Consider the following 21053-nt stretch of genomic DNA (forward strand, 5'->3'; position numbering starts at 1 on the left):
CGGCCCCGTTAAGACCGCGCGCGCAGAGCTGCCTAAGCGCACATCGCGCGTTTCTCTAATTAGCATAAAGACGACTACTACTACTAGCACTATTAGTGCGCGACAACACACCGTTATATGCAGCCGCGGATACGTCTCTATTTAGCGATTCCTTCTGCAGCTTCGCGCCTGCGAGATTTACGCCGCTCATTAAAATGCATTAATCCATTTCTCTCTCTCGACGGAGCGCCTATACGTATATACAAACGTGAATGTATATCAGCTATACTCCCCGATTAAGACGGGTTAATCCTCTCTCTCTCTCTCTCTCTCTCTCTCTCTCTCTCTCTCTCTCTCTCTCTCTCTCTCTCTCTCTCTCTCTCTCTCTCTCTCTGTCGATGTTTTCCTTTTCTTTTCCACCGCGTGTCTCCCCGGGGGAAATCTCATAAATATTCGTTCGCGTCGTTCGACGTTTAACGTCTTTTAAATCGATTCTCGGCCGAGGGCAGCCGTAGCTATACATACGTTCGTTTTTCACCGAGAGAGAGAGAGAGAAAGACAGCGCGTTCGATTCTTTCGGGGAAAATCGGATTAGCGTTAATTTCTCTTCTCCGGGCGCACGCTGCAGCTGTTGACATTAATAAAATTCTTCGAATACTCGTCATTTTTTGCAATTCCGGTACAGCGATCATCGAGAACGATCCTCGCCGTGATTCATCTCTCGCGGATTCCTTCTTTTGCCGCCAGAAATTAGCATTTTTCCAAGGAGCCGGATAACATTCCTCCGCGCGCAGCGCATGCCGGCTCTCTCGGGAGAGAGAATTGGTAAAGGCGCGCTTTTGCTCATTTTCAAATATATCTACGCGGCTGCATCGACAGCCAAGGCGATAATTATATTTATAAGCGCATTCGCAGATAGTCATCGCCTAACAATAAATCCTCTGTATGTACAATCTCTCGTGGATAACTCGCGTAACGAGCACTTCCCGCTAATTACCTCACATCGGGGAAAAAAATGAAACAGAAACTCACCGGCACGCCTCTCGCGCGGATGACCTTAAAAATCGATTTTCCCGGGAAATACGTTGCGGACAAAAACTTTTACCGCCTTGCGTTTTTCTCCCGATTCGGCGCTGCGCGATATACCGTTAGACCATGTACGCGCGCGCGGGAACCTGGCTATATAAGTGCGCTGCACTGCAAGGACGCGTGCAGGTATGCGCGACTGTCCTTATATACCGGCGGGAAATCGTCGCGGCAGTCGAGGAAGTCGACGCAGGGATTTAAGTTGATTGAAAGGAGAGACGAGGCGCGGAAAGTTTGATAAGTTGGCGCTCGCGCGCGAAGTTGGCCGCAGCATCGAAGAAACGCCGACTCGTAAATTCTTGATTTATGAACTTTCTTGGGGGTTTACGATATGGCCTGAGAAGTATAATAAACTACGGCCCGAGCGGTGGTGTTTGTTCATTGAATAGTCGCGATGGGTTTGGATCCCGACGAAACTTTGAGCTGCTGCAGAAATGATAAGGATGAAAATTCAATTCGCACGTGCATTATGTCTCTGTGGGCGATAAGCCACAGATTTACGCGATTAATAAACGCGTACTGTAACCTTTTCTTATCTCGCGAGAGCCTTTTTCCTTTTTACTCTAATCTCGGATAATCGCGGAGATTAACATCGCGAATAAAAGCGATATTATTAAACCGATAACTAAACGGCCTTGTCTACAATTAAACGCGACAGCTTATCAATCTTGGTATACTAAGATTGAACAATAAAAAAACAAAAAACAAAAGGTACTCACCATCGTAGGAGATGTGTCGGAAATCCGCGAAGACGCAATTCAGCAGTGCAACGAGCTGCAGCAGAGCCGTCCAGTAGTGCGACATGATGATCGATGCTCTCGTCGTGCAGCGGTTCTCTCCTCGAGCCTGCAAACGAAAGAGAAAAAAATAACCGTCAGGTTATTTCGTTTCTGATTTCGCGCCCGGGGAGCGAGAAAATTGAAGAAACAAATAATAAAAGTAGCCGACTCGGGATTTTAGCATAAATGGGCTCGGCTTCTCGGTCCCTTCCTCTTTCTCACTCTTTTTTTCGTCTTCCTCACTCTGTTTGCCGAGAGACGACGACGACGAGGAGGACGGAAGGGTTGCTCGTTTTCTTGCGCCTCTTTCATATTCTTTCTTTTTTCGAGGCTCCTTGTTAATTTACGGGCCGATCTTTACAGAGCTGCGAGAAAACGGTTTTAAAAGTTTTCTCGTGTCCGGGGTAGACGGGCGATTTCTACTTTGATCTTTTTGTATAGTAGCCTCGTCGCTTCTTTTTTTCGCAGCAATGAACCGTTAACTATATACAAGAGCGATTTGCATGAGCGCCTAACGAACCGAGGCCGTTGTATACGTTCAAAACACAGTTTTCCGAAGCCGGTGCCCACGATTTTCGGACGGAATCTATTTTCACGCGCGAGTATAAAAAAAGACGCGACTACACTGCAGTTGGAAAAAGAGAAGAAGATCGGGCGCCGCGGTGGTCTCGCTCGTAAAGGCAGCCTCGCGTGCAATAATACGCAGGCACCGCCAAGGTGGTCTCTGAATTTAACCCGGGCCGAGCGCGCGATGCAGCCGCTTAATCGGCCCAATCCTCTCTTGCTCTACCTGTGCGCATGCATCCGTTTCCAGGCTTGTTGCTGTCGTGCCGGAAGTCTTGTTAAAATCCGAGCAGATGGAGAGCGGGCTGAGAAGAGTTGAATTCTAGATCGAATTTGAAATCCGGTGCAGTCATGGGGCGAATCCTTAGACGAAAACTTTTGGCTCGTACAATGGAGCTCGGCTGTGAGTAAATTTAAGTTCGAACTTCGAAAATAGATTCTGGAGGAGAGAGAGAGAGAGAGAGAGAGAGAGAGAGAGAGAGAGAGAGAGAGAGAGAGAGAGAATGAGGCTTTTTATCGCTTCGCTACCGACCTTTGAAGTGTTTTATGCGAGACGCATCGTTGCGGCTTGTAGTTCGGAGTGTTTTGCGTGAAAAAAGCTGTAGTTGGGGAATTCTTCACGGTTAACACGACCGTTTGAAAATATTAATTCGGAAACTAGGTCGCCGGCCGTGTAACCATCGAGTGTCAGTTTATAACAGAAAACTATCCGCAGCATCCACGCAACCAAAGCAACGATTATAATTCAATAAAATTTTATACCGCACCACACACGGTACATCAGGTCGGCACAGCGGATCGTCCATCACACGGCGTAATGCGTTCCGTTTATCCGCGCGCCGAAGAAGCCGCTGGAAATTAACATTGCGCTCGTTTCATTTCAAGAAAAAATCGGGTCAGCGATGATAATTTCAAATTTCAGAGCGAGCTGATCTTGGGAGAGTCGCGCGCCCACACGTATGCCGCTGCTGCGCCGTATCGTAATAAGCATTTCGTAACGCAGCCGGTCTTCCTGCGTATACGTATACACATCTTCCGACTTCTTTTTTTCGAGAGAGAGAGAGAGAAAGAGGGGGAGTAAGTACGTTTGTATGTACTTTTGATAATCCGGACTGGGATTTATACGAATCGAGTAATTATGTTGGCTGAGCATTACATTTAATTAAGTTATACAACTGGTTTCTTTTCGCGGCCGCGATGACGGCTGGCTTTCTGCGTGCCCGATGTCCGCGGCGGTATTAAAATTATTTACGAGAAATCAAGCCTGCGATACTCATTCAATTCGATCTGTCTCAGTCGAGAGGGACCACCGCGGCTTCGATAAAGCTCCGACGTCTCTAACGATAATAATTCAAATTCGAAAAAGCCTCGGCTCCAGCTGCGTTTAATCGTAAACTCAATCAAAATCCAATAACTCCCCAATTAAAGTCGAGCCGCGCGAGCAAAACACAAGTGGAGAAATGAAAAATAAAAGGACGAGAGCGCGGAACGAATTCGCGCAAACAATACCAGGAAATCGCGAATTAATTGAATGCAAACGAAGCCGCTTTTTCGCGGAGGCTTATCGACTCGAGTGGGATCTGCTCTCGAGCTGAAAGAGAGAGAGAGAGAGAGAGAGAGAGAAGGAGGCCGAAACGTATACGCGCATCGTTGCGAGAGATCTCGCACGCGACCGACGCCCCCGCAATAACGCGCGACACACTCGCGCGCCTACGACCGCGCGAGAGCTCTTTCGTCTAACGACGCGCTACACGTGTATAGGAAACTTTGCGCAAGGATTTTGTTGAAGAGCCGCGATCGGGCACGCTGAATCACGTATTATATCGCGCTCGTGAGAGAGTTTCTTCTGACGTGTTTGCGAAATTGTCGCGTCGAGTACGGTTTGTATGAACGGAGCTGTTTGTTTCGAGAGAAGGAAAATGATTGGATAATTTCGGATTTATCCGAAAATCAGCCAGCTATGAGAATTGCGATAGCAGAGACCGAATATGGCAAGCTGGATATTATCCCGAACGCGCTGATGCATTAGTTTCGTAATAATTAGTGGCGACCGGCGCACTTATATGCCGGTGAAAACAGATCGATCTACATCTCTTCTCCTCGTCGTTGTGCAATTCGCGCCTGCATTATATATACACGCACGCGCCGCCGAAGTAGGTGGCAAGTGCAGCGTGTATACCTGGAGATTATAACTGAAATAATCGTGTCGACACACACGCTGCGCTTTTTTAGGATACTTTTATATAATTTCGTGGGAGGAGAAGGACGGAAATATACTCGCGGCCTTGTCCCGGATATCGTTTGTAATAAGAGAGTGCGGAGTGCGATAATGATCTAATAAAAAGCGATTATTTATTCCACTATGCACCGGACGATTGTCATATATTCGAGACCTACGCTTTTGTATCGTATAATGGATAGACGCTTTGTCTGAATTCTCATCGTCGATTAGATTCCCTCTCGCTTGTGGCTTCGGCGCAATCCTTGGTAATCCAAAATTCAGAGTACACCGCTCTCTCTCTCTCTCTCTCTCTCTCTCTCTCTCTCTCTCTCTCTCTCTCTCTCTCGCAGCAATGTTTTTTTAATCTCGGCCTTCGCTTCTTGTTGTCGCTTAGTCCTCTAAGTAGTTTAGACTCTAGTTAGCATTCGGCAATAAATACGCGATGTTTACGATTCCGCGTGGGTTTTTCGCCTCCAATTAAGTTGCTAATCGCGACCGCTTTCAGAATACTAAATTCCCGCTCTATGTGCTACGCTCGAAATATCGCGGATTATTAGAAAAAACAAAACGACAAATACAGTCCCAGCTATATCAGCAGCGTTAATTGAATAATAATACGTCCGAAATCGTAACTCCTCGACCGCGAGGAGAAAAAAGCCCAGGCCTTAGCAGAAAAACAAATTAACGAGGCGCGACGCAGCTCCGCTAAAGCGAGAGCATAGCGCGCGGCTATTAAAAGTGTGCTGCAGCCCTCGCGCTCGAACAAAACTATTTAAAGGGCCCGTCGCGACGATGCTATAAAACGAGCCGCTCGCGCGCGAGCAGTCCAAACATAAAAGCCACATGCTGCGAATATTCGCGGCTCTCTCTCTCTCTCTCTCTCTCTCTTTCTCTATCTCTCCCTCCCTCTCTTTCGTTATTATTCGAGCTCGCTGCACGACGGACTCTTGAATCGTCGGCGATGTCCCTGCAACAGCTTTTTTCGAGCCATCGTCGAGACGCGCGCGCGTGCTTTGTTTTTTTTTCGAAAAGCCGCGAGTAATCCCTTGATTGCGGCGGACGCTCTTTTTTGCGGATACTTTAGAAAATTGAAGACGAGATTGAGTCGTATACGAAACAAGAGAGAAAGAGAGAGCTCTGACGAGATTCCGCGCGGCTAAAAATAAAGAAAACAAAGGCAGCAAAGGTCATGTACACGAATTTCGGCAAAAACTCGCGTCGAATATTTATTACTGCTCATTGTTTTCTTTCTTCTCTCTGCTGAGAGAGCTAACGGCTAACGGAGAAAAGGAAAGTATATGCGCGCGGCGCACGACACAATGCGCGAGTCTCGATCGGAGAAGAATGTGAAATCGACATTAGTCGCGAGATGCAATTAAGCCTCCGAGTAGTCGGTTAATATATATAAAGGGAGAGCTGTGTGTGTGTGTGTCCGAGTAGGTGTACATATATGGAGATTCTCGCGCGCCGGAGAAACTCGCCTGCTCCTTCATAACCGCGCGGCGAGTCTTCGCTTTTTTTCTCTCTTCTGATGGCTTTTTTCGAAAAGGTAAAGAGAGCTGCGGAGAAAAATGAAGAGGCGCGCGAGTTAAAAGCATTTTTCTGTTCGGACATGCTCTCACTTCAGTGTAAGAGAGACTAGATATTTATTGGGCAATAATCGAGAGGAGACGCCAATTAGCCTCTCCGTTAATTATTAATCGAATGTTAACGAGGACGATTAATAATACTGCGCTTCGCGTTATATTTGCGTATGTAGGTGAAGTCATTAATATACACAGTCGCTTTTGCATTTCGAAAAAGAGGATAGAAGCCGCTTGCGCGAGTTGCACAACGCGCACGACGTGACTTTCGCTTGAAATTAGATGATCCCGCGCTCGAGAGACCCCAAGGTATACAACGACGGAATTGCACGTTTGCGTTCGTGTGGCCCGTCTCTATTTACAAAAGAGAGCTGGAAGTAACTCGATCCGCGCGAAATTCAGCCGGAATAATAAGCAGGTAAAAAAGTTGCCGTTTTGACACACGAATTATATGCCCATGCATGTGTATTCCCCCTTATTTTCGATTGCGAAATGAAGAAATGTCGTGTATGTCCTCAAAGTACTTCCAAGCTCTCTCGGAAATACGATGATTCCCATATGTACCGAGGGGGTGAAAACGACTTTTAACAAGCCTCGCTCACGTCGATTATCTCGACCAAAGCGAGTCTCGAGTTTCGTACGGTTTGTTCGCAGACACCGGTAACCATATATATACACACGAGCGAGGGTGTGTTCGCTGTTCATGCCGGGGATCCAATCACGGCCGCTTCACACTCGATTAATCGACTGCGGCTGAGCATAGGAAGAGGAACTGCGCTGGCTTCGAGTGGCTGCACACGATTCGAAATTTCGCTATTGCGTAACCGGCTAACCTTGACCTATCTCGCAGGGGTTTATTCTTTTTCGCGAGGGTATTAAGAGGATTGATTGACTTATCGAGGGATGAAACGAAGTAGCTTCGCGTTAATAGATTTCAAGTATACACGATACGGATGACTGTTTGTTTTCGCCGCTGCTGCTGCAAACGAGGATCGACGGCCGAATGAAGAAAAAGTTATATCTATAGCGCGCCGTAAATCAAAGGACTCGTATGTGTATAAGCGATGCGATTCGCGAGCGGCTGCTTAAGGGCTAATGCGTCGATATTAAACTGCTCGTTTATTACGGGTTGATTTACGCCTCGTATAACGCGCGTCTCAATATCGTCGGCTCTTGAAAACTTCATTCGTCTCGCTCGAACCCGCGACTCGATATTCGAAAGTCGCGGCTCTTGAAGTGACCGAAAAACAAGAAGCCGCGGCGTTTACTCTCGCGCGCAATTTGAGCGAAAATGGATTCCGAAGGGAAAAAAGCCTATAGAGCGCAGCTGATCAAATAATTAGTCGCTCTCTGCCATAATGTGCTTTTCCGCGTAAGCGTCTCTCCTTTCTCCTTGACTTTTTTTGTCGTACTCTATTACCACGGCGAGGAGTGGTTTTGGTCCCTCTCAAGAAGAAGAAGAAGAAAAGGAGGAAGAGCAAATAGAGTTATGCTAGCGGCTGCCGGGCTCGTTCGGCAAAGTAGACGCGGAGGATTATTAGTCGATCCGTTACATCGTAAATCGCGCAAAAATTAAACGAGATCTATCTCGGCCCCCGATCTTGCCGCTCTATACTACCCTTTTTTGCGTCAATATGTAGTTTATAGGGAGTTGCTCTAATCCTCGCGCGGTGTATTACAGATACACAAATCGAAAGATGATTAATTTAATACGAAGTACTTAGCGCGCTCAACTACGTGACGCAAAGAAGAGCACATAAGTCCAGCGCGCGCATATTTACGACGAGTGTAAAACCATATAAGAACTTTATAAAGCTGACTTACGAAACAATTTTTTCTTTTACAATGCGTACCAAACGAACGGAGCGGATGCATAATGTAGTCTTAAATCCGGGGATTATAATTTTTGTAAATGTACGCACGTGTGTAATATGCGACACAAAATAACGGAGAAATTTCTTTGTGTCCGAAGAGGAGACGAGAGAGAGAGAGAGAGAGAGAGAGAGAGAGAGCTGCTCCTCCGAAAACATATTATACCGCCGACGATCTCGCGTAAAATAGAACGCGAAGGAGGAAGCGCGCGCGCGCGAAAGTCGATCGCGTCCCGTTGTAGGTGCGCGCGCGGCTCTGCCTCTCAATATCCAGCCCGCGTGTGTATCCGTGCGCATACCTTCACACACAGATGTACAGTATACACATGTGTATTGGTGCGAGAAGTTTTACGAGAGCGACTCGCCATACATGGTAACGCGCGCGCGGACCTGTGTATACATATACTATACATACAACCCGCTGTGTGTCCGTGTGTGTATACCCGACTGTATATAATGGCATATATCACTCGTCGCTTTATTACGCTAATAATCCTACTTTTCCGTATAAATCGACGGAGCGTGCGTGTGCTTACGTGGGAAAATTGATTTTCATCCCGTGCGGCACATCTCTCTCTCTCTCTCTCTCTCTCTCTCTCTCTCTCTCTCTCGGGGAGGTGGTCCGTGCGTGCGAACAAACAATGTGTATTGAGAGTGCAGCGTCGCGCGGCGGCCTTGGACTTGAGCGCGTTCTCGCTAAAGCTGTAAATTACCGAGAGAGCGCAGAGCGACGAGGAGAGACGGAGCGAGCCGAGATTTGCGCGTTCGTGTCCGAGAGAGGCGCGTGAGTTGAATTTTTAAACGCGGCTTCCGATCGATTTTTCGAGAAATAAACCAGGTGACTAGCACGTATCTCGCCGCGGGTAGTCCTTTAATTCCACAATAGATGCGTCGACGACGTCCGTTCGTTCTTGAAGAATAATGTAAGCGCGTCATTACGCCGGGGAGAGAGAGAGAGAGAGAGAGAGAGAGAGAGAGAAAATTTCACGCGAGGCTGCCCCTGTTTACGAGGCGCAAAATTCATTATGGTTATATGCCGCGCGCGTCGTATTAAAATTTTTTTCGCGCGCGCTCGAGAGGAGAGAAGCTTCTGACAGGTGACATCTCCGCTCTCAGTTTATATACACAGACACACACTCACACACACTTTCTAAAATGAGCGGCAGACACACGTCGCTTGGCTCGCGCGCTTTCGTTATTCCATTTTTCCTCGACGACTCCCGCAAGCGAGAAATCTCTTCTTTTCCTCTCGCGCGCTCACGAGAGAAAAACTGTGTCCCTCGGAGAGAGAGAGAGAGAAAAGTGAGTCAGCGTATCGTATTGTCCCCCTTTTCGCTATCCGACGCTTTTCGTAAAATTAATGGTTTTTCCGAACAGATATGCAGTATTAACGAATGCGCGAATATGATATAGCTGTCGGGCTCGAATGACGAGAAAGAATCGGCTGATGGATTACCGGCCGAAAGAAACGAGCCGCATATGCGATAAGCGCGCATCTCTCAAAAGCAGCCGACAGCGTTATACAAGACACAGCCCGATTGTTTACGCTATGCATCGATATTCGCGCTGCAGTCGCTCGATCAGTGCGGAGGGATATCTCGGAGAGTGACTTTTGCGCCGTGGCTCGTAAATCGCTTCCGAGAAAGGCCTGTGCAGCTGATACAGCGTACGGCGGAGCGTCAACCGATCGTGGCATAATTGATCGAACAAAGTTCCGATGCCAAGTGACTGCTCGAGAGATGCGGAGAAAGAGAGGATAAAAGCCAAACCGATCTGCACGTCGACTTCTAAACTGCACGATATGACGAGGAGAGGAGAGAAACGAGTTTCGCTCGTCGCATTTTTCGAAAGCGAGAGTCGCGCGAGTGAGTCCTTCTTTTTTCCTCGGATACGCCGCTTAATTCGATTTAATTTTCGGCGAGATAAGGAGCACCGTTATTGAATGCGAAGCGAATGTGCAGGAAAGTGAGGCATGAAGAATATAATCGTTCATTTTTCAATCGAGAATTTCAAGCGTTACATCGTGTAATCCCGTATATACACTCGTACACTCCGACAGCAACAACGAGAGAGAGAGAGAGAAAGAGAGAGAGAGAGAGAGAGAGAGAGAGAGAGAGAGCTGAGAGCTCGCGCTATGGATTATTAATTAATAGTCCTCGAGACGCTCGTAAAAAGCGAGGCGGCAAAATTTCCCCCATAAACCTTCCCTCGCTCTCTCCACTCGCCACGTACAACACACTTTGCACTTTAGCACAATTAGCTCTCGGAGACTAATCAGAAGAGCTTCTACAGCGGCAGCATCTCTCTTCAAAAAGTTCCACTTTAATTAGCTGCTGCAGAGCGGCACACTCGGTTAGCCGCAATCGCGTATAAGCTGGAATTCGCAAAAATCCCCGGCTATTAATTACCACTACTCCGATGATGACTCGCGCCGAGGCGGCTGCTGCAGCAGCTTCCCTCCCATAATAGATAACGCGCGCTCGCGAGAAACGCGCAATGTGCTTGCTTACATGTGTCGAGAGAGACGCGCGCATATTTGTTAGGTGATTCAGCTGCAAGGAGGTCGTCGTGTTGTGTTATTACAACCCGAGGGCGGGTCACACGGGCTTTCGCGCCCAGTTGTACAAGCATTAATCTATATATACTGTGCATCGGCGGTCGATCGATCGCTAAACTCTCCGGCCGATGTATAGCTCTTCGTATTAATCAAACGCTGCGTTTTTTCGCATCAAACGTTCGTTTTCATCGATTGCGCCCGTGAGAGAGTTGTTTGTTTTTTTTCCACGGCGATATGCAGCTGCGCATATAGCGTGAAATTTGCTTTCAGCAGTTTTATTGAAATATTAGCGGCGTAGTTGCGCTCTCGATCGAGCTTTTTTCACCGAGAGAAAGTTCGAGCAAGGCTTTGCCGAATGAATAGGGAAAAATTTGCATTCGAGCTGCTGCGGATCCTACGTTATACGCGACGCGTATGCATGTATGGGGATTTTCGAATAATGAGATTTGCCGAGAGTTTACGTAACGGTTCGAGCGTGTAACTTGTTATTCGCCGCTTAAATTATTTTTCTGCCGCGGCTAAGCCGAGCGGACACACCTTTCGGATGTTAAACTTCGCGCCGCAGCGTCGTCGCAAGCATCGCGCGACGAGTTGCGTTTTCGAATAATCCTGATGATGACGAGTTTTTCAAAAAGACATAAAAAATAATTACTCAAGCGCGCCTCGACATTAACGAAGCAGAGCACAGCGCGTTCGTTTGTAAAAGCTTATCACCGATGCAGCTCTTCGGCGAAGCCGTAAATCGCGAGACTGGCAGCGTCTCTGCGCACTGCAGCAGAGTGTCGCGCGCTTATTTCCCTCGGCAACTCGAGCGAATCGCCATAAAAATGAGGTAGTAAACCGCTTTGGGAGAGAGAGAAAAGAGATCCTAAAAAGCTCGCGGTTCAACACTCTCCTGAATATCCACTGCTATATTCCGAGCGAGAGTTCGTGTCTCTCCCCGTGTATAATATCCGCGTTTTATAAAGCACACAAGCGCAATCGTCGTCGTCGCATTAGAAACTGTATAGCACAATAATAATAACCGTTCGTTCGGAAGTACGCTTTCTCCGCATAGACAACAAAGACCTGCGCGGCACACTATAATATAAGCTCCTTTGCGGAGTTGCGAGTCAATTAAACGCCACCGCGCCTCTCTCTCTCGAAACAAAACGGCCCGCCGCGGTGACCGTAAAACCGCTGTTCCCAAAACCGGATGCATTATATATACACGTAAGCGCGGCGGCGATCGTATATATATATATATATATATATATATATGTGTGTGTGTGTGTGTGTGTGTGTGTGTGTGTGTGTGTGTGTGGCTGCTGCTGCAAGTGCACATGTTTATACACTATGAAGAGCAGTTGGACAATTTCCGAGAGCGAGGATTTCTGCGGAGGATCGCGACGATTAGTCGATTAATTATAACGTCAATGCCAGCCCCTGGCGTGCGCTGGGCTTGTAATTAATTGAATTTCCATGTCGTCAGAGCTTCTCTATATAATACATAGCTCGCTCTCGACTCTCTTATTCCTCTCCGCATTGTTTACTCGCGAGGAGATCGCTTGCTATTGTCGAGGGGATTTTACGTAACTCGCCCGCGCGAGTGTACGCGTGTAACGAGTTTTATTGTGTTTTGGAGAACCGAGGGCGAATCGATTGCAAAGTAGCGTTTAATAACTCGCGGTGTAAAAAGCGATAGGTCGAATCAATGTCGGAACTGAGACAATTAGCGATTCGCTGTCGGAGTGGCTGTTGTTCCGACTGTTTGTTCCAATTGGATTTCCGTGAGTGTTATAAACAAGATGAGAGCTCGAAAGTAGCCCGAGATGCGCCGGAATGCCAAGAAAATTACGGTCGATCGATCAAAATAAGCGCCGTTACGAGCGTCGCTAATTGAACTCTCGTGTCAAAATATGGGGAATAATAATACGCGCAGGCCATCACTGATGTCTCTCTCTCTCTCTCTCTCTCTCTCTCTCTCTCTCTCTCTCTCTCTCTCTCTCTCTCTCTCTCTCTCTCTCTCGTTCAATCTCGAGAAAATGGGTACAAATGCGACGGTGATAGCATAAGCTGGCCTAAATGAAAAATTTTGATTTCAAACGATCCGACAGCACTTTTCCATTGCCCTATATTTACACATCAGCCGCGAGAGCTCGCGCGGCCAAGAAGTTATAGAAGTAGTAGCCTCTCGTAATCGATCATCTCGATCGCGCTGTATAATGCTTACGAACATAACGGTACAAACGAAGCGCGTATAGTAGCGGCATAACTGGACCGGCAGGTTCCTCTCTTTCGGCGTTTTTTTTTCCCCGACAATCAATTTGTGCGTGAGCGCAGCCTTTTGATCGATGGCCCGCGCGACTAACGAGACGGATGACCGAATTATGCATTAATTGTCCAGATACCCATCGAGGGAGAGAGCGCCGCGATTAAAAGCCGGGGGGCTTTTTGCAATACCCTGAAACATTTGCATGATGCGATCACGCCAAGTTGTATTGGTTTTCGGCAAAAGAAAAATTTTGGGGTTCGCCACCTGTAGCCAAGTACCACCCGCTGAGAGAGACAGAGAAGCCGCGTGAAATTTCCCGAGCCCCTCGAAACTAGCCGCGACAAATCACAGGCTTCCTCGAAGGCCGTGTCTCGGTTTTCCAGCTCTCGGTCGTAAATTAAAGCGCGCGCGCGGTAATTACAAACGAGCCTTCGAAAACGGGCTCTCTCACTCTCTCGACTCTGCGGCGCTCTCGGAAATTATTCGATGCCTCTTTATATTCCCCATCTAATAAAGTTTGATTTGCTCGCGCGCGCCGTAAAGCTCTCGTATAATTGAGCGCACTGAGAGAGAGGGAGAGACAGTTATTATTACGAGTCGTATTAGTCGAAAGTTTTAAATGCGAGAGCGCTTTGCGTGCATAAATAATGCAATCGACCCGTTGACATTATTGCGGAATGCGACTCTTTATCGCGAATCTGCGTAACGCTCGATGAGACGATTTTTGTACACTTATAATCAAGACCTTAAGAAGAACAGTATGGTGCGCTCAGTATCATTGCGGCGGTTAATAATTATATAAAGACGAATTGAATATTCGCCCGAGCAAAGTAGAAGCAAATCAATCGCGAGCGCATCATCGCGTCCATTACTCTTATGATGCCGCACGCACGGAAAGCGTGCGCTCTCGGCCGATATCACGCCAGCTCAGCTGCACAAACATTCCCCGCTCTCGTCCGCCGCACATGTGTGCCTTTCAACAAAGTCCCCGATAAAGCCGCTGGCGACACGCTGTCTCGGGTACACACCTAGAGCAGTCGCATGTCTTCGCCTCTTGTAAAATTGCATTTTTCTCTCAAGAGCGACTACGTGACGCCGATATCGGTGACGGTAATTCCCCCCGTGCGATCGATAGTCCAGGTGTAAAAAGCTGCTTTTTTCGATTTTCGTTGTTGACAAGAGTGAGTGTTTTGCGAGAATTTTGCGCGCGAGATAGGGAAGAGCGTAATTGCGATGGTATTTTTTCGGGGCGCGCGGAAAAGCGCACAATATACATTTATCGATGAATCACTCGAAAACGCACAACCGGAAGACACCTCTTCAATCGGATTTTAATATGGTTTGGTGTATATATCTCTGAAATTGCGGTTGCACAATCTAATTAAAAGCATTCTACAAATGCCCGATGGGAAAGTGTTTCTACGCGTATAGTATATTCCAGGAGTCCATCAAAACATTCCCAAATGCAACGTTGTACAGTATGCGTTCGACGTTTCCTCAATTCTATACACCGTCTGCCGAGCAAACAGAAAGCCTTCACACATCGGCCGCGTGAAAAGAGTGTATAAGAAAAAGGGACACCGACGCGAGCGTCTAATTTATACATTCCTCTCGCTCCCACCTCATTAAGTCTTGGCAAACAATAAAAACTTATGCGCTCGCACGTAGAGCCGTTTACATTTCGGCGGAATCCCGTTGGCCACGTAGATGCACAAAGGGACGCATTGAGCCGTCGACCGACCGCGTATAACTTCCGAGCCGTTGATAATCGTGGTTTAAGAGCTGGAAGGGATCTTTCCCTCTCGGGCTTTTTTTTCGCAGCGCCGGAGATGATAAGAGAGCTGCTATTGAGACATTTTATGATTTTCGGTGCATCCTGCGCCCGAGTAAAGTGCTGGGCGGATTTCAGGGTTTACACGCTTTCTATACTCCACTCCCAGGAAAGAAATTTTCCCGAAGCGTCGTTAAATTGCGCGCCCGAGCGAGAGCAATTAGGTTTCCGAGTACACCTATTAGTTAGCAGTGCTCGCAGTTTGGCAATTTCGAGTCGTTTGCTAATCACCCGTCAATTAAAACGACATTATACTGTTCAATACAGTCCGCCGATTCGAGCCTTGGTTGTAAAGTTTTTCTCGTAACGTCCTGTCGACGCAGGGAAAAACGAACTGACCCGATAAAACCGCCGATTCTCGAGACCTACACCTGCGCGGTGTACCGGAAACCCGCAGGCCCCCCCCCCCCCGCCAGAGGACCTCGTTTTAATAATTCCACCTAGCTGGAAAATCGATCCGGACGAGTTAAAGCGCTTTCTATTTTGGTTGCCGAGTAGTGTGTTTGTATACCTACATCGTTTCGATATAACGTATCGAGCCAGTGAATTTTAAGGATATACAAGTACACGAGCGCTCTAAAGTTGATTTACGTTTTCTTAATCTCCGAGCTAAATGTGTATGTATATACTTTGTCCGCGTCACACATAAGTTCTCCTAATGGCTGCGCCGCGCGGCTGTAATTTTCGCTTAATTATATCTCGAAAACAAATATTCCACGTGAGTTTCTAATCAGCGATCATTGTAATGAATCACGCAGTAAAAAGGCCATTTTGCGCGCGAGTTTTAAAATAATCACTTAGAATCCCGCGCGCGTATAGAAAGTAACTTTCTTCCTTACTTGCGAGTAGTATGCACTCGATTTATAGACATATCGAGATCCGATCGATTCAATAAATCCCGCATCGAGCAACAATCGGGGGAAAAAAGTTGGATAACCCAAGCATAAGGAACAGCTTCTAACTAAATGAGCACGAGAGCCAAGCCCGTTTGAAAATCATCGAAAGTTCGATCTACTGTATAACACAGCCTCGGTATCAATGCCGGACCGCTTCACGGTTCGTCGAACGTATACTCGCGTATATGGGCGAGGTTTCTCGCACAATCGGACTCGATCTCGACTCGATTGTCGCGAGCGTATAACAGGTGCGCGCGCTTTGACCGATTTTTACGAGCGTCGCGCAATTTTATGCGATTGCAGCGCAATGCAAGGATCATAAGACTGAAGTTTTCCAAGAGGGATGTGCCATCAGCTTTATTATTGATAGCCGTCGATCGAGATTGCGCAAGCGAAGCGATAGCGTGTACCGTTTTTTGCGACGGTGTGTGCGTGTATGTGTACGTTTAATTTACGTAAGCGAGTGTATGATTTTTTGGATTCGTATAAGTAATAATTTATTGTTTACCACACGATTCTCGTATTCCGCGCGATAAAAGCGGTTTATCATCGCCGGACTTTTTGCAGTCGACTTCCTGGAAAAATCGCGTCAGCGGCTATATAAAATTATCTCTATGCAATTCCCGACGTTATAACCGTTGAGTGCAAAAGTCCGTTTGCTACGAAAAACTCTCTATGGATAATTTTTACCAGTCAATGTCGTTCGTACATAAACGTGCAGCGAGATATAACAAAACCTTGAAAACGCCAGACGCTGGTGCCTATTAATTCAACAGATAAAAAAAACACGGAGTTTGCTCAAGTGCAGTCGGCGAACAAAGATTCAGTACCTCTCACGCGACTAAAGTGGAGTCGAGTCGAATTTCCAAAACAAAGCGTCGAGAGAAAACACTCCGGAGATAATGAAATTAACTCCGAAGCGAAAGACGAATCACAGAGACATGCATCACTCCGCCGAGCGAGAGAGAGAGAGAGAGAAAAAAACAAGGAGGGGATGGTCCTACTCTCCCCGACAGGCTACCAACACGTGGTCCGTATGTAAGTCTAAGAGGGGCAGCGAGGGACGGGGGAATCCCAGCGAATTTCCCTTCAGATTAGTGTCGTTCGTCAAGAGCGACGACGACGCAACGGCTTTTCCGGACCACCGGAGCTCTCTCTCTCTCTCTCTCTCTCTCTCTCTCTCTCTCTCTCTCTCTCTCTCTCTCTCTCTCTCTCTCGCAAACTAATCCCAAGTCGCGGTTAGCCCGAGAGTATGTATACGTGTGCGGCCGAGGTGCCGACGGTCATTAGTCAGTCCCTCGTCCGCAGGAGTTATACATCTACGCAAAGCTTGCAGAGGAGGGGATCACGATGCTGGTTTAATTTTCGGCTGCGGTGTATATAATTAAGCAAAAAATGCCTCGAGACGTAATTATTAGAATTAAACGCTCGCTTTTTTTCGTCGTCGGGACGACGATGATGAGCGCGAAAAAGGATTAGGGCTTTCGAGCTGTTAGTGTGTATAGACACAGTGGGAGAGCGTCAAGGGACAAAGAGTCGATTCGGCGCAGGGGCAGGCTTTTCCATTGTGCGGAAAAACGGCCTAAATGACGAATTAGTTCCACAAAGGGGAACTTTTGCCCTCGACCTCGCCAGGCAAAAAGAAGAAGAATAGCGAGCTCTTTATCTCTTGCACGATCGAGTCTTTCTTTCAAAACCTCAGCTAGAACCAAGCTTCGTTAACTTTTCATTCCCGCAGAAAATCGCGCATCCAGCCAACGCAACGATTCCGTATACGTATATATACCAGTCCGTAAATCAGAAAACTTTTTTCCCACCGGCAACACGTCGGACACGACGTTATTCCCGTAGTATCTCTCTCTTGCGACAAGTAGCCAGAGAAAAGACACTCGGGAGAGAGAGAGAGAGAGAGAGAGAGAGAGAGAGAGAGAGAGAGCTCTATACTCGCGCTAATATCGCTGCAGCAGAAAACGCGATCGCCGTGTTCATCTACATACCGGCTGCTCCTGCCTTGCCGCAGGCGAGAAAGTCCGCGTACACACGCGCTACTCCGGTATACAATAAAACGAGAGCTGCAGCTACTCGTAACGCCGCCACCTATGTGCGCGTATACACTCGCGCCGCGATATACTCGTCGCGATATCCGCATGTATAAGGGAGGGATTTAACGATGACGAGCTTTTTACGCGAGTATACGTATATACCTACTCGCGGCGGTTCTATTTCTCTTCTTATTTATAGGGTAGCACGAAAAGGACTTAATCGCGAGCGAGGCTCGCGCGGGAAATTGGATTTTAACGACGATACAATCCGAGTTGTATATTTGACGAGTGAAATTGATTCGTTTTTTGCGGGTCCGTCTTTTTTTCGCCATGTTTATCCGCGGCCGCCGACGTCATAAAGCCATAGATTGTAATTCTAGATAAACGGAAGATGGGATCGTCGCGCTGTTTACGAGGTGAGATACATCAAAAGGTACTCCGCGTCGTTTAGGCTTGATTACCCACAGGCTCGTGTGTAAAGGCGGTCCTTTCGTCGTGATAAAATTCAAGAGGGATGAGAGAAAAATAAATTTCGCGTATATGAGACGATCGTGCCGCGCGGAAACACTCCTCAGGACTGTAATGAATTCCGACGAGCCGGCCTCGGTCCTGACAAATACAAGGCGCGTGTGCAACAGCGGCGGTTCCGTAAAGAGGTATATAGCCCGCAAAGAAGAAGCAGAAAAAATGAAGAGACGGCGCTGGCACATACGCACCACGTGCTGACGCGTTCGGTTCCGCTTTCTTTCCGCCCTAGATGAGCGACGCTTCTTGTCTCTCGAAATTGCGTACAGATGCCGGGCACGTGTCTCGCTTTACCTTCTTTTTTTTTGCTCGCTTGTTGCAGCGGTCTCTGAAATCTGGCGAGTGTGTGTACGCTCGCGAGAGCAAATAAACGGGAGACTTCGCCGGGGCGTGTTATGCGCCAGCGCGCTTTTTGAAAATTCATGTTTTTTTAAGCAGCCCGTGATGTACTCCGGAGTTCCGAGTATTATTCCTTTTTTTTACAAACGCTGCCGTAAATCAGGATTACGTTAGTTCCCCGCGCGTATACGGGCATGGATTTGAATGTCTGTGTGTGTGTGCGATATCGCGTTCGCGAAATCAAAATTTCTCTCAAACGTATATCCGTTATACATTACAGACATCCCCATAAAAAGGCTTCGCGCGAGCGGACTTTCTCGATGCTCTCTTTCGCTGCGCCCGCTGGACACAAACGTATCAACGTAAAAATCGCGAGCGTTTAGCGCTGCTCTAACAAGCCGAGAAGGAAAAGAGAGAGGGAGAATAATAAAGAGGACGTCTACAAAATAAAGGATTCGACGAGTGTGTATAGAGGTGATATTCAGGAACGGAGAGAGAGAGAGAGAGAGAGATAGAGAGAGAGAGAGAGAGAGAGAGGAAGAGAGAGAGAGAGAGAAAGAGAGAGAGAGCGTATACGTGGCTCACACGTGTGTGTATACGAGCGGCAGGGAGGCAGCGACGAATATAGCTCCTGGGCGTGGGTGAGCAGAATCTCTCGCTCTGTACCGTGTATACACTACCTATACTGAGAGAGAGAGAGAGCCTGTAAAACTGGTTTTCCCCGTCCGTCGTTTCTCTCCTTCTTCTTCTCCCGCTTCCTCGAGAAGGCCGCTCTCGTGCGAGATGGAGCGATATACGCTCGGCGCGCAGGTATACGCGCAGACTGCAGGGGCCTCCTTATACATACACAGAGACGCGCGCACACATACGATTAGAGAGAACGAGGGTATTTCTCTGCGCGTCCATGTGTATATATAGAGAGGCTCTGAACGATAACGCGCGACGGAAAAGAAAATCGAGATAATATCCGCGATAGCGAGAACCTCTAGGTTAATTCCGTGATGCGTACGTGCAGTTCGTGCGAGTGGACTGTGTACCAGAGATATATAAACGCGCGACTGTTTGAAGATCGATCGACGAACGTTATTGATCTGGATGATCGCGGATTGATTTGAGCTGCTTTTTTCCTCGCCTCGATATTTATCGACTGCGTGCATGAGTTCGTAAACATAACGAGCGATCTGTCTCTTCTCTTTTAGTAAGTGGCTACGACGAGCCGTACGCTAGCGGTGTGAAGAGGTCTTTTTTTGAATAGGGGTCTTGTGTTGGGAACTTTCTAGTTTTTTTCTCCTGTTGTTGTACACCGGCGAGAAAGGTCCTTCGGAGAGATAGTCGATACAACTGATAAAGAGCGATGGCTTTCAACGTCGCTTCTTATACTTCGATGTGTTTTCGTAGGTAAAAAGAGGCTTATAATTTCGGACGATGCTCGCGTGGGTATACACGCTCGTTAAAATCACTTTAGTCCCTCGAGTGTGTAATATCACATCCTCGGAGGATGTATAAGCTCGTCCGCGTTTTTTCTTCGTGTTATTTTCGGTTCTATGAAATCCGAAGGGGTTTCGGGCGCATATATTTTTTCCTGCGGCAAAAAATCAACAGAGTCGGCCCGAGAATTACATTTCAAAGCCGCAGCGCAAATCAAACAACGGATCGATTCTTCGCATGTGGACTATGCATTCCTAGCTCCCGAAATTCCAATCCAAACAAACGAGGAGAGCGGAAACGCTCGAAAAAGCGCAAAAATCGCCTTTGTATATACCCTGTATATGTCGAGCGGGACCCACTGCACCGCTCTGTCCCGGCCAGTATCAAAAGTCACTGTTTTGGCGGTTCTCGACGCTACGTTATATATAGGTGCAGGCCTGGCTTATGTCTCCGCGCGAACAATGGGAACGGGCCAAGGCCCACAGGGACGTACTATACCTATACGTGCGATCGGACCCCTAGAGAGTCGAGGGCCCATTTTTTTCCAGCTCTCGAGGAGTGAGACGGCAGAAGAATGGAAAAAGCGGCGGGAAATGTGGGGGAACGAAACGCTCCGCGGCAGAAAGGAGAGAGCGAAGGGAGTGGAATAGCATTAGGGGACTCGAGCTCGAGAGGGAATTGAATTATTATATTGTTGTTGTTTATCGTTCTCCATCTGTGTGAGCTATTTGTTGCGCTGCATCGACGTGTAATTTTTCTCCAAGCGTAATTGGAACGGACGTAAAAAAGGATAATGAGAGAAAGACGCGCGCGCGCACAGAAACGAAGGAGAAAAGGAAAGGGTGCAGTACAGGAGAGAAGAAAAAATCGAGCTTTTGAAGAAACGTAAAAAGAGGAGTGCAGGGCGGAGGGGAAAAAGAAAGAAACATAGTCGGTACAAGAGCGAGAGAGAAATGAGTTTGGAAGAGAATCAGCACGTAGAGAGAGCGGAATAAAAAAAGAGAGACACGAAACTGGTTGAAGACGAGCTCCTCCTTACGAGCCGGAGTTATGTCTCTCTTATATTCTGGGCTCGGCCATACTAATTCTAATGTTATG

General features: G+C 47.6%; 1 protein-coding gene across 2 annotated transcripts in view; it reads right to left on the minus strand.

Moving 5' to 3' along the window:
* LOC100120153 (semaphorin-5A) overlaps window positions 1–21053 on the minus strand; it is a 49792-nt gene that overhangs the window by 25346 nt on the left and 3393 nt on the right. Inside the window, exons 1-2 of one of the 2 annotated variants that reach the window (XM_031932052.2) lie at window positions 2635–2728; window positions 1785–1911 (exon numbers count right to left, since the gene is read on the minus strand). In XM_031932052.2, the coding sequence (XP_031787912.1) occupies window positions 1785–1869 (85 nt within the window). In that variant the 5' untranslated portion in view covers window positions 1870–1911; window positions 2635–2728. Of the gene's footprint in view, window positions 1–1784; window positions 1912–2634; window positions 2729–21053 lie in introns of those variants that run through there. The other variant, XM_031932051.2, reaches the window with a different exon arrangement.

Source organism: Nasonia vitripennis, chromosome 5 (genome assembly GCF_009193385.2).
Source record: "Nasonia vitripennis strain AsymCx chromosome 5, Nvit_psr_1.1, whole genome shotgun sequence".
Lineage (NCBI taxonomy): Eukaryota > Metazoa > Arthropoda > Insecta > Hymenoptera > Pteromalidae > Nasonia > Nasonia vitripennis.